The sequence below is a fragment of the Schistocerca serialis genome, chromosome 5 (genome assembly GCF_023864345.2).
Source record: "Schistocerca serialis cubense isolate TAMUIC-IGC-003099 chromosome 5, iqSchSeri2.2, whole genome shotgun sequence".
Lineage (NCBI taxonomy): Eukaryota > Metazoa > Arthropoda > Insecta > Orthoptera > Acrididae > Schistocerca > Schistocerca serialis.
This window is the reverse complement of record NC_064642.1, coordinates 366,720,579-366,737,999: the sequence shown is the minus strand read 5'-3', so window position 1 is coordinate 366,737,999 and position 17,421 is coordinate 366,720,579. Positions and strand designations below refer to the sequence as shown.

The following is a 17,421-nucleotide window of genomic DNA, read 5'->3' as shown; positions in this document are numbered from 1 at the left end:
CACCACAAACACTCTCAGCTGCTCAGTCTTTTCCCTTTTTTTCTTTACATCTAGGGTAATAGACCATTTTCACCAACAATTGAGGTACCTAAGGCAAACAAATGAAGCTGTGTGGTATGGCACAATCATGAAGAGCCTCATGCAGAGACCCTTCACATACTTAAATTCTTTCATACAGCAATAAATTTATTGTGATTTGGCTGAACATATGTATCATTACTTTGCTGATGTATTCTATTACTTTATCCCTTGAACTGTCCATGTCAATCTTCTGAGCTACTATACTTCTAGGGAGTTATTATTAAATATGCTGGTTACCTGACTTACCTCTTATTTGTCTGGTCTCTTTAATAAGAAAGTCCCAACATTCCTTAATGGGTTTTGGTTTTAACAATTGCCAAACAGATTTAATTTCATTATCTGAATGATTAATTTCAAACATTATACAGAGGTTTTTGATATAATAAATCACTGTCCTTAAGACAGTACAGTATTTCTTGTAACATGAAATCAGACCAACTTCCTTGTTTGGCCTAAAAAAATCAATAAAATTTCATTTTATAAGCCAAAGATTTTTTTATGCCTTTATTTAATGCCATACTTTACTGTTTTCTTGTGTAAGCACCTGTTACAGATTGATATCAATCCACTCATAAATACAGTTGGAATTGATATGCCCCCATCCTTCAAGTCAACCTCCTGTAAGGCTGCTTTGAAATTTTCTATTGTCTGTTACTAATTTCTCCATTTCCCATGAAGACATTTCACTGCAGTCAGTTATGTTATTTAGTATGGATCTTTACGTGTCATGGCCATGGAGGCAATTCATTACTGGACACACCTTTGTCACTGATTAATAATTCATTCACCTACAAACATTTTGTCTGTTAGTGCACTGCTTTCCTGTGTAACTCTGGTGGAAAAATATACAACAGAACTCATGAGTGTTAAGTAATGTTTTCTAATGTTTTATCTAAATCTTTCAGAAAATTTAATATTAAAATCTCCATAACTATTATTTGTTTTGTTTGGTTTGCTAGGTGATATAATAATGACTGAAATTTTTGAAAGAATATTTGAAAGTTTCCCAGTAGGAAATAATTATAGATAACTTTTCTGGTAGCAGCAGTTCATAAGCACAGGCTTTCTGTTGTAGATACATGCAGAAATTACTGGGGTGAACAGAGTTGAACTTTATCTTATTTTTAAACTCCTCCTTTCCCCATATTTTTCCAACAGAAATAGGCTGATAATTAAAGTCAATAACACATCAGTTTCATGTATCCTGCCATGAAGTGGCTAGCATTATAAAAACCTTTACAAAAATCTTAAATCTGTTGGCGGACATGAAATTTTGATAAAAATAATAAAAGTAGGATGTCATAATATCCCCCCAACTCTGCCAGATAATAAATCTGTCATCTAATGAAGGCTGCTTTCCTTCCAGGCTGAAATATGCAGAAGCTCAACCTATCCAAAAAAGGGCAGACAGGGTGAGATTAAAAAAAGTCTGAGTCAATAGTGGGAAATCAAGAAGAAAAGTACAGCAAGAAGCATTATGCACATTATTAATGAACCAATCACTAAAATAAGCAAATGCCTTGATAAAAAGTAGTTCATATCTGATACCTTTTGTGACCTCACTAAACCAGCTGATACAGTAAACCATAAGCTGCTACTTCACAAAATGGCTCCTTATGGCTCCCATGGAAAAATCTTTGAGCTTAAATCACCCTGTCTCAAAAATGGAAAACAGTGGGTGAGAAAGCCTGTTCTAGCTGGAAGAAAATACATGCAGGCATACTCCAGCAGTCCATACTAGGTCCATTACTGTTCCTGTATTAAATAAATGACATGTCATTTGAGGTAACTTCAGAAACAGTTCTGTATGCAGATGACTCAAAAGTAGTAGTTTGCTGTACAAACAACTTGAAAATTGGATAAATAATGATGCTTTGAAACTGAAAAAATGAAATGATCATATGGCATTGTTGGCTGGGATGTCCCAGTCGGATTCAGCCGCCAAGTGCAAGTCTTATTTCAGTCGACGCCAGATTGGGCGACCTGTGGCCAATGATGAGGATGAAATGATGATGATGACAACAACGCAACACCCAATCCCTGAGCAGAGAAAATCTCAGACACAGCCGGGAATCGATATCGGGCCCAGAGCATGGGAGGCAAGCATGTTACCACGCAGTTAAGCAGGCGGACTTTGAAACTGAACCTTACACAAACACAAATTGTACACTTCAGGTCTAGACATACTGCTGAATACATATTATAGTTAAATTATGAGGGCAGAGACTATTAAATTTCTTGGAGTTACTATTACTATAAACAAACTTGTCATGTACTGATAATGTGGGCTGCTCAGTGAAATGATTGAACAGTTTTGTTTATGCAACTAGTATTTTAAATAAAGTAACTGACTTAGCTGTTAAGAAAATTGTTTATCATCCATATTTTATATCAATTGTAAGATACACAATAATTTTTTGGGGCATTGAACGAATACAAACACAAACTAAAACACACATACAATCTGTGTGTGTGTGTGTGTGTGTGTGTGTGTGTGTGTGTGTGTGTGTGTGTTCTCTTTTAATGGAGATGCGTTCTTTTTATACATGCCCAAATTTATAAACTGTAGAAACAAACACTATAAATACTTAAAAGAAATTGTTATAATAATGTGGAACAATTTAAGAACAAGGAAGAAATTAAACACCCATTTAGCCATTTAGATTTTTATGTTGTAACATGCTTGCTTGTGGATGCATACTGTATGTGTGTGTGATTTTTATAAATAACTTTGTAGGCATACATCTGTATTCATTGACAAGTTATCAATATTTTAATCAAATGACTGTATAAGACATGTTATATGACAAAGATTCTATACTATTCCCTTCAACATTCTAGATGATATCAACAGATAAGAAGTCAATTAAATTTGGTTTTAGTCCTATTATGATTACAGTAAGTTTATTCAAAGAAGTTACTGTTTGTGTGACACTTCATTTATTTGAACCTCTTAATAATTACAAATAGGAAAGATTTTACTTACTATTGCGAATACAGTCCCATAGCAAAGCCAAATATGTGGCTATTTAGATCATATGTTCTATGGGAAAGTGGGAGTCTAAATCATATTTCCACTTACAAACTAAACTGTTTCCAGTTGCACTACAGAGAAGGTTAGCGATTCCTAAAATCGAAACACATGGAATTATAAAATACACTGAGCTTGTGTTTGAGTTTTATGTAATTTGAAAACTGTCAGGGAAGTGCGGTAGCTACCCTTTTCTTACTAAGAGAACTATTTTTGGAGAATGAAATCACTCCTAATCTTCACTCATTTTCATCATTTCCTCTACAGTACATCACATAAAATCTGTGTACCTCTTATGTGAACTCTTACCTTAAAAATAGTCCTTTGTAATCACTTACATACACACAGAATGAAGTTGGAAAGATTTTGGTGGAACGAAATGTTGCCAACACGAACACTGTTTTATTCACGTCATACAATGGAAATCTAATACGAAGTTTTTTCTGGAGCTGATTGTTTGTTGAATATGACAATGTTGGACACAATGTTTTTGCAGGGCATTCACCTATAAGTAAAGATAATGTAATTTACAGCATGTTGCCTATGATGTTTTTTGTGAAGTCTAGATATCAGATTATGACGCCTTGATGATGACTCAAACTCGAGCTATCTGTGTATGAGTCACAACTTGTGAGTGTCTCTATATTTCTTTTAATAATTTGTTGTACACTTATATGCCTTTTGCACTTTTGTTTTATTAAGTTTTTGAATCCCCTCAGTTAATGGAATCTCCTTGTTTACTTTCATTTTACATGGTGCTGTTGTTTTCCCCTTGTTGACTTTCTGACACAAACTCTTTTGGAATAGCCAGTTCCGCATTATAGTTCTACTCTTGCAATGAATCTTCTTGATATTCTGTTTGCAAAAGAAATACATTGCACTGATTACAGGAATTATTAAAGCAGGTCTGGAATTATTTATAATTTACAAAGATGAGGTAGATTATCATAATTAAATAAGTAATCAGATGTAGTTCTTTGAAAGGGCTGGCTTTTGTTAGTTTACAACTAACACATTGTTTTCTTTTTCATTAAAAACTTTATTCTGTACTTGCACCACAGGGCAGGGCAGAGTTGCAGTTTTCTCCAGATCTACAACATTTACTCAGTTCATAGAGTACAATATAAAACATAACATACATCACATTAACAAATTTAAAGTTTTTGTATGACTTTTTTTAAAAAAATAATTACCTCTTTTGCTTACAAATTAATAGAAAATTTTTGTATGTACCTGAGATTTAAATTATTCACTACATACAACCTTCATTACAATATAACCACACAGTTTTCTGTGCAGTATTCACACAAACCTGGTACTTAAATTGGCTTGTGTTATAGGTAAGCACTCGAGAAATAATGCCATCCAAAGGGACTTATATAACTGCTTTCCTTTCTTTCTTTCTACGGTACTTTTTCCTTTGTATAGTTAAGTCAAAAGGAGGAAGCATGGTTTAACATCTGGACAACAAAAATCAAAACTGCGGTATCTTCAAACAAATTGTTAGCTTGTACATAATTTGGATCATTATATTACTCATTACTCACAAATGTAATGAATTACTTACATTTTGAAACATAATGAATTCCTACAACACTAATCTACATCAGTCTTATTTCCATTTACTGATTTTACAGTAACTGAAGTACAATGATAATCCAGTATATTGAAACGTTGTTATACTAGTAGTAGTAGTAGTAGTAGTAGTAGTAGTAGTAGTAGTAATAATAATAGAGATTTAATTAAATATGAAATAGGTTGAGACTTTGCAGCAGTGATGTGTGTGTGTGTGTGTGTGTGTGTGTGTGTGTGTGTGAGTGTGTGTGAGAGAGAGAGAGAGAGAGAGAGAGAGAGAGAGAGAGAGAGAGAGTGTGGGTAGGGCGGAGTTTGGGCTTGGGCTTATAGGTGGGTGTAAGAAAGTATAAATGAGATTTATGTGAACTGGTTTGGGGAAATTTATAACACATGGGCTTATTTTACTAATAAAATTTTCATAATGTAATGCGTCACAGGAGTCCCTCCAATTGTGCCATAATGGATACTACCTTTGTCCTGGCAATTTCTGGCAAGCTATCTTCATCAAGCATATTAACTATTAAAGCTGTATCTGCCTCAATCCTGTCAAGAACTTCAGAGACATTCTGGGAACACTGATCAATTTTTGGTTTCTTGGCTTTTTGCTCAGTTTTTTCCTCTGCTACATCCTCAAAAAGTTCAGTTTTTTTGCACTTGTGGCAGAATTGCACATTTTTCTGGCTATTTAGATACTCATTTATATCTTTTGCATTTAATTTATTGACTTTCGCAAATTGTTTTTTAAGGAACATTGCTACATGACTCTGTAGTACATTACTTCGGCTTACAGAATTTATCACTATTTGTTCATGCTTTGTAACATATGCAAAGTAAGCAAAAACATCTAGTGATGCCTGACGAACTATTGAGCTTTCATCTTGCATCAAAGTGCCAAATAAAACTCCAATATCGAAGCAGACCTTCGGTTGATTAACATCACAGTCAAGAGTTTTTGATGCCAATGCTCGGAGTACAGGTAATATTTGCAATTTCATAGCTGATGAACCTTTCTCAGCTACTTCCTTCAAACCATTGAGAATCTGTAAAAAAATAATTGAAGATCATGAATACAATTAGTGCTGCTGAAGTTTTTACATGGCATTATTTACAAAATGTCTCATTTTACAAAGTACAGGATATATTTTTTTACAAAAAGTTTTTGGTTTATCATTCATCATAAAAAAGGAGAACATATGAAGATCAAGAATCTCAGATGGAACCACATGAAAACAGTGGTACTTCAACTGGCTTATGCTACAAAATAAAAACTAATTGTCTTGCTAATGGAACCAAAGTGTCCTAAGAAAATTCCATTTATTTACAAAGCAAATAGATATTAATTGAATAACAAAAATATTAAAGAAATTTAATAGTGTGTGTCATCCTCTAATTCCGGGATGGACTGATTCAGAAAGCTAGCAAGTTTCCTCCCTCTTTTGCTGTTCCTGACGAGGACTCGGTCCTTTTGTTATTTGGTGGTGGTCTCCTTCATTCCTAAAACTGTTAATATAAATTTGTGTTGGGAAGTCCTTTTTAAGATATTTGTTGTGAGCGTAGCCTTGTAAGGAGTGAAATGTGAATGGCAGTTCAGACAAGAAGGGAATAGAAGTTTTTGAAATGTGCTACAGAAGAATGTTGAAATTTTGATGGGTAGATTGTATATCTAATGGAGAGATACTGAACTGAAATCGGGAAAAAAGAAATTTGTGGCACAACTTGATTAAAAGAAAGAATCAATTGTTTGGACACTTCTTGAAGCACCAGAGAATTTTCAATTTAGTAATAGAGGTAAGTGTGAACAAGTCAAGTCTGTGGCACCAAACATGTGAATAGCCTTCTTGCCTGACCGCAGATAGTGCAGCCCTTCACTTACTGTGGCACTAGGAGGAGGAGGAGGAGGAGGAGGAGGAGGGTGCTAGTTCACTGCCTTGCCAACTTTTACACCAGGAAAGATCCCCAGTATTCAATTTTATAGAAGGCTGAGTGGATCCAGGGCTGCCCTGGACGGACTGGAACAAGGACAAATCTTTATTTTTACCTAGAATCTCTAGGGCTGCAGTCTGCTCTACCCGTTAGACCATCACAACCATAATAGAGGCAAGCGTGAGAGGTACAAGATGTAGTGGGAGAGGAGTAATCGAATACAGTATGCATGTTCAAATGCATGTAGGTTGCAGCAGTTATACAGAGATAAACAGACTTCCACAGGTTAGACCGCATGGAAAGACTAAACACAACAGCAGCTGCAGCAAGAAATAATTTATCAAAACTAACTTGTTGCCATAGAGAGATTAATCTGCGTTTGGCAGTTTGCAAACCATGCCTCTTGCCTCTAAAGATCCCACAATATACATCCAAAGGTGTAATCTCCAAAAATCAGTTGTTTATGTGAAATATGAAAAGTACATTATGATTGAGACTATATGTTAAATTGTGCATCCCACTTTTAACTGCGTGGATGAACTGGCTTTCAATCTGTACGAAGGAAAGAACACATACAAAGGGGGAACAACTACTAAGGGTCAGTAATGTCTACATAAACCTTCAAACAGTTCTTCTGCTGAAGTCACCTACATGTTTTTACAGTTACCCTTGAATCCAAAATTTATGTCTCCAATCTTTCGATGTCAAGAGGGAAGATAGTGGTGTACAATTCGTCATCACTTGGGTATATACTAATTTTTGAAGATAAATTGGAAACCCTTCAAGTGTTTCATTCTATGACATGTGACACCGTAAATTGTGACCTGTGACCTGTCAGTTGGGGAGCTGTACACTGCTCCACTCTCAGTGCTAGAGAGAAAGAGAGAGAGAGAGAGAGAGAGAGAGAGAGAGAGAGAGAGGGGGGGGGTGAGGGCAACCTACATACAGTCATTATTTTTCACCCTTACCCTTTTCCATCATAAGCCATCACCAATTATGCAAGCCACCACGGTTAACTTGAAAGACTGCACCAGTGTGTGAACCACACCAAAATAATAATAATAATTAGAATACCAATAGACAGTTTATGTCTGTATTGCTTATACTTATTTGGTAAATAAAAGCAATCTGACTGAAAGAGCCATACATTCAGCATATTGTTGTCACTTGCCTACCTCATTAAATTTTCTGGTAGTCAAGGCACAGCATTAAAAGTGTGTAAATTCAGTACATTCGAAAGATATGTATTAGGATCCAACAATAACTTTACTAGGGACATTTTCAATAACAAAACATATGAAGGAAGAATGAATTTTCGTGGAAAACTGCAAGTCTCTGATGTTTCTCCAGTGAGTAGATTCAGTCCTGCAAAGTGGTTCTACAAATTATTCAAAACAACCACCAGCAGCTGACAGAACCTCTATACTGAGGAAAACAATCTTCAAAAATTTTAGGTCTGCGAGCAGGTGGATAGCAACCAAATTCTAAATTCATATTGAAATATTTATCATAATTGCCAGTAGTGCCCATGTATTTATTTTAGTAAAGATATCAATAATATCTAGTGAGATTATCACACATTCCAAATGTGAATTAATCTGGGTGAAGTCGAGCATCAAAGGTCTGTCAAAAATGGTAATACAATGCTTTTATAGACCCACTGATGAAAACAAATGGTAGTCGGAAGGGGACAAGTCTGGTGAATACGGCGGGTGGGGTAGCAGCTCCCAGCCAAGTGTTTTGATTGTATCCTGAATCAGTTTTGCTTTGTGTGCAGGTGCACTGTTGTGTAAAAAAATTACTTTGCCATGTCTTCTGGTCCATTCTGGTCTTTTTTTATCAATGCATAGTTCAAATTCTTCTTGCTGAATCGATCTGGTTTTGCAGTCAATGTTGATGGTTGTCCTAGATTAACCCATGATTTTTCCCGTTTAGGATTCTTAAAATAAATCCATTTTTCATTGCCAGAAACAATTCGATGCAAAATTGATTTTCTTTCATGTCTTTGAAGCAAAATTTGACAAATGGTTTTTCGGTTTTCCATCTGTCTTTCATTCAATTCATGTGGCACCCATTTTCCACACTTTTGGATCTTTCCCATAGCTTTCAAATGGCCAGAAATTGTTTGTTGTGCAACATCTAGCATTGCTGCCATTTGCTTCTGACTCAAAGTATTATCTACATCCAATATTGCTTGCAATTCGGCGTCTTCGAACTTTTTTGGTGGTCTTGCACGTTCTTCATTTCTTACATCAAAATCATTATTTCTGAACCGTTGAAACCATCTGTTGCATGTTGCTTCTGATAGAGCATGACCACCATATGCCTCGACAAGCATTCGATGCGACTCATGCATCATGCATCTACAGTGTCAGTGAACTGGAAATGAAAGTGATTTGTGTTAGCAGTAACAGAACAATATTTTTGTTAGTAGATAGTTTTGTAATGGAAAAAAATAAAAGGTATTTATAAGATGTGGGCTATAAACTGAAAGTAGTAGTACATGCAGAAGAACATGTAAACAAGAGCAGATGAATGGCATTTTGGCCCTCCAACAACAGAAAAAAACATTCACGATTGGTGGGATGGTAAAAAAAAAAAAAACTGAAAAAATATGGAAAAGTAAATGGGCAAATAGAGAACTGAATGAAAAATGGCCAAAACTAGAAGATGGCATAATGAAATGGATTCAAGGACACAGTCAAAATGGTATTAGAATTAATACAAAAATGATTCCATTATACGCTTGTAAGCTAGCGCTACAGTTGAACGTAACAGACTTTAAGGGTGGATTTGATTGATGCTATAGATTTATGGAGCATCATGGACTTAGCATGAGAACTAAAACCAAAATATTTCAGAAAATATTATCTTTTCATCGTTTTATTATTCAACATAGAAAGAAAACTAGTATGAAACTAAGCCGAAAAGTGAATATGGACAAAACTCCTCTGACATTTTATGTGCAGAGTAACAGAACTGTTGCCATGAAGGTGCTAAAAAAACTGTCACTGTAAAAAAGGGGACGTGAAAAAAATGCACTACACTGTTATCTTTTCATGTTTATCTGACGATACTAAATTTAATCCAATGATCACTTTCAAGCACAAAACAATGGCTAAATCTTCTGAAATACTGCCAGGTGGTGCTGTTCACATACGTGACCAGGTGTGGATGGATGAGATTGGTATGAAATTACGGATTAACAGAGTGTTGGGGAAAAGGAAAGGTACTTTAGTGAAGAATAGTTGAGTTCTTGTGCTAGATCAGTTTAGCAGTCATTTGAACAATTTTGTGAAAGTGAAATTGAGACAGGGAAATACAGAGCTTGCTGTTATTGGAGGACTTACTTCACAATTGCAGCCTCTCGAAGTCTCGATAAATAAACCATTTAAAGTGCATATAAGAGAGGAATGGAACAAATGGATAGATGAAACCTAACATGAATTCATGCTGAAGTGCAATTCAAAATGACCTACAGTCAAACAAATGTGTCAGTGGATAAAACAGCCATGGTCTAGAGCGAGAGAAGACATAATTGTTAAATCTTTTAAGAAGTGTGACCTAAGCAATGCTCTCATGCACTGAAGACCATCTTATATATGAAGAATACAACAATAAGAAGGAGAAGGAAGTCCACATGACGATTTTTAGGGGTTTTAAAGGTCAGTACAATTTTATAAACTAACAATTTTTTTTGTCTGGCCTTGCAATCTAATAATAAAAATAATATTTAAAAAAAAAATTCCTTAAAATTTAAAGTTCATCTTATAGTCCATAGCATCTTATAGTCTGTAAAATACTGTCAATTTCCCAACTATCCAACCAACACATAAAAAGGTTTACCCCTTTACTCATAATAATTTCATGCCCACTAATTTTGCTTACTTTCCTACTATAAATCAAAATGCAATAACAAATTTAAATTCTTGTTCCTGCACACACACGGAGCACAGTACCTCAGTCAGTCGGTGCCTAATAGCTCAATTATGAGCACCTAGCAGTTGCTAGCTGGTGGCACTCAGTCCTTAGTTCATCTTCACAAGAATAACAGCATGTAGCCACTATGTCAATCAGTCCATGGTTTGTCATTCATTTCACTAACATCTCTGTGATGTTATTACAGCCAGTCATACGATTACAGCCAAAGTGCGCAATTATGCTGCAATTCACTCTGTGGTTAATTATAAATTAGCAATCATCATATAAATTATTTGTGTGAATGTGCATTATATTGAGCGGCTATGTTATCAGATTTAAAGACAAAATTGTTCAGTAAACATTGCCATTGTTAAGGCATAAAGTGTAGATACTGGCAGTAGTAGTTGTTGTTGTTGTTGTTGTCTTCAGTCCAGAGACTGGTTTGATGCAACTCTCCATGTTACTCTATGCTGTGCAAGCTGCTTCATCTCTGAGTAACTATTGCAACCTACATCCTTCTGAATCTGTTTAGTGCATTCATGCCTTGGTCTCCTCTACAAGTTTTACGCTCCACACTTCCCCCCAATACTAAACTGATGATCCTTTGATGCCTCAGATTGTGTCCTATCAACTGATCCCTTCTTCTTGCTAGTTGTGCCACAAATTCCTCTTCTCCCCAATTCCTTTCAGTACTTAGTCATTAGTTGCATGATCTACCATTCTAATCTTCAGCATTCTTCTGTAGCACCACTTTTTGAAAGCATTTGTTTGCTTCTTGTCTAAACTATTTATCGTATGTGCTTCACTTCCATACATGGCTACACCCCATACAAATACTTTCAGAAAGACTTCCTGACACTTAAATGTATACTCGATGTTAAAAAAGTCTCTTCTTCAGAAACACTTTCCTTGCCATTGCCATTACATTTTATATCCTCTCTACTTTGACCATCATCAGTTATTTTGCTCCCCATCTACTACTAATTCCCTCAGCATCACCTGATTTAATTCGACTACATTCCATTATCTTCGTTTTGCTTTTGTTGATGTTCATCTTATATCCTCCTTTCAAGACACTGTCCATTCCATTCAACTGCTCTTCCAGGTCCTTTGCAGTCTCTGACAGAATTACAATGTCATCAGCAAACATCAAAGATTTTATTTCTTCTCCATGGATTTTAATTCCTACTACAAATGTTTCTTTTGTTTACTGTACTACTTGCTCAATATACAGATTGAATAACATCAGAGAAAGGCTACAACGTTGTCTCACTCCCTTCTCAACCAAAGTTTCCCTTTTGTGTCCCTCGCCTTGTAACTGCCATTTGGTTTCTGTACAAATTGTAAATAGTCTTTCGCTCCCTGTATTTGATCCCTGCCATCTTTAGAATTTGAAAGAGTATTCCACTCAACATTGTCAAAAGCTTTCTCTAAGTCTTTCCTTAATCTACCTTCTAAGATAAGTTGTAGGGTCAGTATTGCCTCACATGTTCCAACATTTCTAAGGGATCCAAACTGATCTTCCACATATCATACAGGCCTATGATACGAGAATTATAAAGGAACTGTTCAAAAAATTCTGGAACTTTCTCCATAAAATTTTTCTGTGGTTACCTTTTACTTATTGTGCATGGTCTCCTTCCAAATAATCTCCCCCACAACTGATACACTGCTCCCAAGAGCATTTCCACTTCCAGAAGCAGTCTTGATACACCTCTTGCTGCATTGTGCAAAGCACCATCTGAAAATTTACTTTTATCTCATCTATTGTTACAAATCTTCGTCCTTTCAACAGGGTTTTTCATTTTGGAAATAAAGTAAAGTCCAAAAGGGCCAGGTCTGGAGGGTATGGATGATGAGGTGTTTGTGCAACAGTCACGCTCCAACAGGGATGAATGTGTGGGTGTGTTATTGTGATGCAGGAGCCATGAATTGTATCGCCACACTTCAGGCAGTTTCCTTCCCACATTTTCTCTCAAGCGTTGCAATAAATCCTAATTGTAACATCGATTAACAGTTTGTCCCTGTGGCACAAATTCATGATAAACTAATCCTCCAAAGTCAAAGAAAAGTATCAGCATGGCTTTGACATTTGACCTGATGTGGTGAGCTTTTTTTGGTTTTGTAGAACTTTTCCCGACCCACTGAACTTTTGTGACCAACATCATAAACATAGACCCATATCTCATCACCAGCTGTGATTCTCTTAAGAAACATCTTGTTCTCATTTGTGAGATCCAGAAGCTCTACACAGATTCTGGTCTCTACTCATGAACCGCAGGACTAACTTGGCAGCAACAAGATAAATTCCAAGATGCTGTATTAGGATTTCATGACATGATCTAATTGAAATCTTACATTCTTCTGCAACCTCTGGGCAGTCATTCTTTGATTGGCATACAGTTTCATTGACATTCCCGACATGAGCATCGCCAGTAGAAAGGGTGTCCTGAACGAGTGTCGTCTGTGACTTCTGTCCAGCCATTTTTAAACAGTGTGAACCATTTGTAAGACCGAGTGCAGCTTAAGCACTCACGACTGTAGGCTTCCTGCATCATTTGGTGTGTCTCTGTAAAGGTTTTCTTGAGTTTCAAGCAAAATTTAATGCAGACGTGTTATTCCTCTAACTCTGCCATCTCAAAATTCACAAACTGTGCAAAACAATGTTCAACTCAAAACAGCACTGAACAATAACTAACAGACACACAACAATGAAACTTCCGACAGTTACACATTAAACACAGTCGTGTGCACTTCGAATGTTTCAGAATTTTTTGAATGATCTCATTTACATCCACACATAAAGTTGATCAGCATTATCTTGTTTTGGGTATCAATAAATGTGAAAAGATTTAAAGTTAACCTCTACAGTATTATGTTCAATATTTAACTATCAGATTACTAAACCAAATAATTACAGGAAGAATGAAAGCAACAAGAGCAGCAGCTGTGTGCTGTAAAAACAGGTCAGTAATCTTACAACTGACAAAACATTCAGCAATTATTGCATTGCCCTTTTGTGTCCCTTTTGGCAGAGGAAATCAAGTTTAATATATCTTTGATACAGGAACACTGGCCTCAACAAATTGCACTGACTCCTGATTCTTTTCTGGCATAAAATAATGAATTCTAGACTCATCCACAACACCAGATCAGTACAGCCAATCAGTTTGACTAGATACTCCTTGGCATGCTGTATACAAGGCAGTAGAGATATCCCTGCTCAGGGTTGTCTGTCACATGCTTCAACAGTAATCCTCCTGGCTTTATCCAGTGTGTAAGAAGTGTTCCTATGATGATACACCGAAAGTTTCAAATGGTCTCAAGCATGCTCAGTTGGGCTCATGTCAGCAGATACTGCAGGCTATTCTGTTCTGTTGATTTGTGGAAGATGGTGTTTACAAGATGGGTCTGCTGTAGTTTTGTACTGTCATCTTGAGACACTAACCTGTTGCTGAAATGTTGACAGTAGGGCAGGATAATAGGTTAACAATCCAGTCATTGATAGTGATGTAGAGGTGTGCAACATCTCACTACACAGCTCCTGAGATGTGTCTTGTTGCCGCCACACTGTTCTGACAGTCACCCGTCATGTCATCAGACAAATCCTTGACTCACCAGTGAAGAGAACCTAATGCCAGTGATGCAGGTTCCATGCCAGTAGTTCCCCTGCCCATCTTTTAGTATGCCACATTGCTGGGGGGTGGGGGTAGCTGCTGGTCATAACGATCAGCTAGAGGCAAAATTAATCATGAAAACATAGTTGTATGCTACCTGGATTGACCATGCCCTCACATTTCCTCCACAAAGGCAGCATGCAATTCTGTTGCATTCTCCTTAGTGTATGTCTGACCTGTAATTTGTAAGTAGCACTCATCTGCCGGGATTGTCGACCATGGGTGAGCACTGAGAAACAGATCTTCAATGTTTTGTATCTTATGATAATAAATATATGTCCCAGTGACACAGATATGGCGTACACCAATTCGGCAGACAGCTTCCCATGTCAACAATCATTCTCAGCAGAAAGTGACAAAACATGCACGGTATTAGCTTGAAATGATCATTTGAAGCATCTGGACTGACTGAAAGGTGTATACAAGCTGCACTGTACTGTTCACAACTAGAAAAAAGTGCATGCTACTAAACTACCCTGACAATACAAGTTTACTTTTGCCTCCACTGCACGTGGTTGTACTTAGTGATTTCTTGTGATCAAAACAGATTTGGGAAAGATACTCTGATACAAGAAACACAAACTTTGCAAAGTCAACTTGAACACTCAAATTACTGATCAAAGTGTTCTTTGCCACCCTCATAACTTGCATTGTTCATACTTCTTTTACCATAAACCTCTTTCTCAATTCTGTTTTCACCTTATTCCATTTCTATGCCAGCCTGAGAAACTAGTGATTTTTGTTGTTGAAATGATTCCACCAACAAAGTGGATTTCCACAGTACTGTATTCCATACATATCGATTTATCCTCCAGCATACTGATGTCATGACCACGCATCAAGTTCCTGAAGTCACTATTGCCATATGGAGCACAGATTTCCAGAGAATGTTCATTTTTCCATATTACGTGCCCAGACAGCTGTGCGCAGTAAAGTGCTGCTTCCAGGATGGGGAGGAGTGCTGGCCTTGTATGAAGGGAAGGAAGATTAGGATTTAACGTCCCATCAACAATGAGGTCATTAGAGATGGTGCACAAGCTCAGATTGTTTTGTTAAGGATCAAAAAGGAAATTGGCCAGGCCCTTTCAAAGGAACCATCCTGGCATTTGCCTGCAGCGATTTAGAGAAATCATGGAAAACCTAAATCTAGAAGGCCAGAGGTGGATTAGAACAAACATCCTCCTGAATGTGAGTCCAGTGCGCTAACTACTGTACCACCTGGGTCAAATCTGCTCGCTGGTTTAATGTCTGAGGTTGGTAAGCTGGAGAGCCTGGTTGTGGTTTTTAGGTGGTTTCCCACATTCCACTAGGCCAGGCATGGGCAATTGTTTTGGCTCGAGGGCCACTTTATGAAAGCAGAAGTTAGCGAAGAACCACATCTTTTAAAACGATTGCATGCGTTAGTTAACTTTGCATTTCAGAAAAGGTATAAATTTTTACATAAAAATTATGACTGTCTTGGAGTGTTGTATAAAAACCACGTGGCCCCCAACTTGCACACATTGGCACTTGGTGAATAATGGGTTGGTACCAATGTTCCCCCTCAATTACACAATTCACAAGCACTTAGAAAACTTTTGCTCACTTCCACATGAGTGACCCAATAAGCAGACAGTTTGGGATACACACAGTCTGTCCCAGGAGGTATCGGAGTAGCGACAGGAAGGGCATCCAGCCACCCCTTAAGTTAAACATACGAAATGCATTAATATCCTTGCTAACCCTGTGCAGATGCAGGACAAAGGCACACGAAAAGAAGTAATTCATTTTTTTCATATTCCCCTGACTTAACATCCATGTTTTACATTTGGACGAAACAGAGAAATAGAATCCTCACTTTTTTTCTTAAATTTGAAACAGATAATGTCTAGTTGACACTGAAGGTTTGAATGCCCTGACAGAGATCTTTGCAGCAATGGAAGTATGCTTGTAAGTTGGCTTCATCTGTATTGAAATGATTCAATAAACCGAAGTACAAATGTGTATTATTGTATTTTTTAATATTCTAGTAATTAGTATTTAAAATTTGAAGGTACTAAGAAAATGAAATCAGCATATAGTGGTTAGTGAATTGATGTGATGTTGAAGTGTCAGGATACAAAACTGAAAACAGCGCCTAAAAGATAAATTATTTCTTTCAAGCAACTCACAACAGAATGTGTTTCTGTTTTCATAAATATCTTTGCAAAATGCATGTCATGTAAACTATGTTTTGTTTTCACAGAAATCATGTTAGTGAGAAATAAAAAAGTGCTTCAAAGAAAACTGTGTTTCATTTATTAAACTCATAGCTAGTGAAAGGTGAACAATAAAATCCCCCCATGGAGAGACTGATGATGTGGTAATGAAGGGAAACAGAAAAATAAAAGACAACAAATGCTGTCAACAAAAAAGCTTTCAATTCACGTAAAGCTGAAGTAGATACAGAAATGTTAAATTATTGTGATTTTGGGCATAAAAATGGAATAATTTCATAGCCCTGGCACAGCACTTGAAACAACAAAATTTAATCATTTATTAATGCAACTGGAGACACTATTTGTCAAAATGGTTCAAATGGCTCTGAGCACTATGGGACTCAACTGCTGAGGTCATTAGTCCCTTAGAACTTAGAACTAGTTAAACCTAACTAACCTAAGGACATCACAAACATCCATGCCCGAGGCAGGATTCGAACCTGCGACCGTAGTGGTCTTGCGGTTCCAGACTGCAGCGCCTTTAACCGCACGGCCACTTCGGCCGGCACTATTTGTCAAAAACAGCTCAGATTTGTTTGTCAGTTTGAAGAATAATAAATATTCATTAGCTAAAGCAAGACTGTTAACATTGTTCAAAGAGAGTTAAGAACATCAAATAAAAAGATTAGTTCATGAGCAGGAGTCAGTTGACCTAAACCGGCATTTGTTCAAAATGAAAGGTTATGCAGGGAAAAACCACGAGTAAAGTGTTCCTTCAAACTTCATGTTAGATAAACTCCCTGGCCTCACTCTAAAAAGTTTGACTATTTCTCAACGTCACGTTAGATAAACTTCCTCGCCATACTGCAAATAGTTTGACTATTTCTGAAGTAAGTCTCATGACAGATGAAACGATGGAAATGTCCACATAATGAATTTTAGTCAGCTCCAACACAGAAATTGACACTGTATGTAAATAGTGAATTCTGGTCACATAAATTATGTGCACAAACTGACAAACTAGAAAGCCAGCTCA

At 36.7% G+C, this 17,421-nt stretch overlaps 1 protein-coding gene across 1 annotated transcript in view; it reads right to left on the bottom strand.

Annotated features, from left to right (window-relative positions):
• Positions 1 to 3,695: 3,695 nt before the first annotated feature.
• LOC126481418 (uncharacterized protein C1orf112-like) overlaps positions 3,696 to 17,421 on the bottom strand; it is a 130,068-nt gene continuing 116,342 nt past the window's right edge. Inside the window, exon 13 of the mRNA XM_050105159.1 lies at positions 3,696 to 5,727. Coding sequence (XP_049961116.1) covers positions 5,119 to 5,727 — 609 coding nt within the window. The 3' untranslated portion in view covers positions 3,696 to 5,118. The remainder of the gene's footprint in view (positions 5,728 to 17,421) is intronic.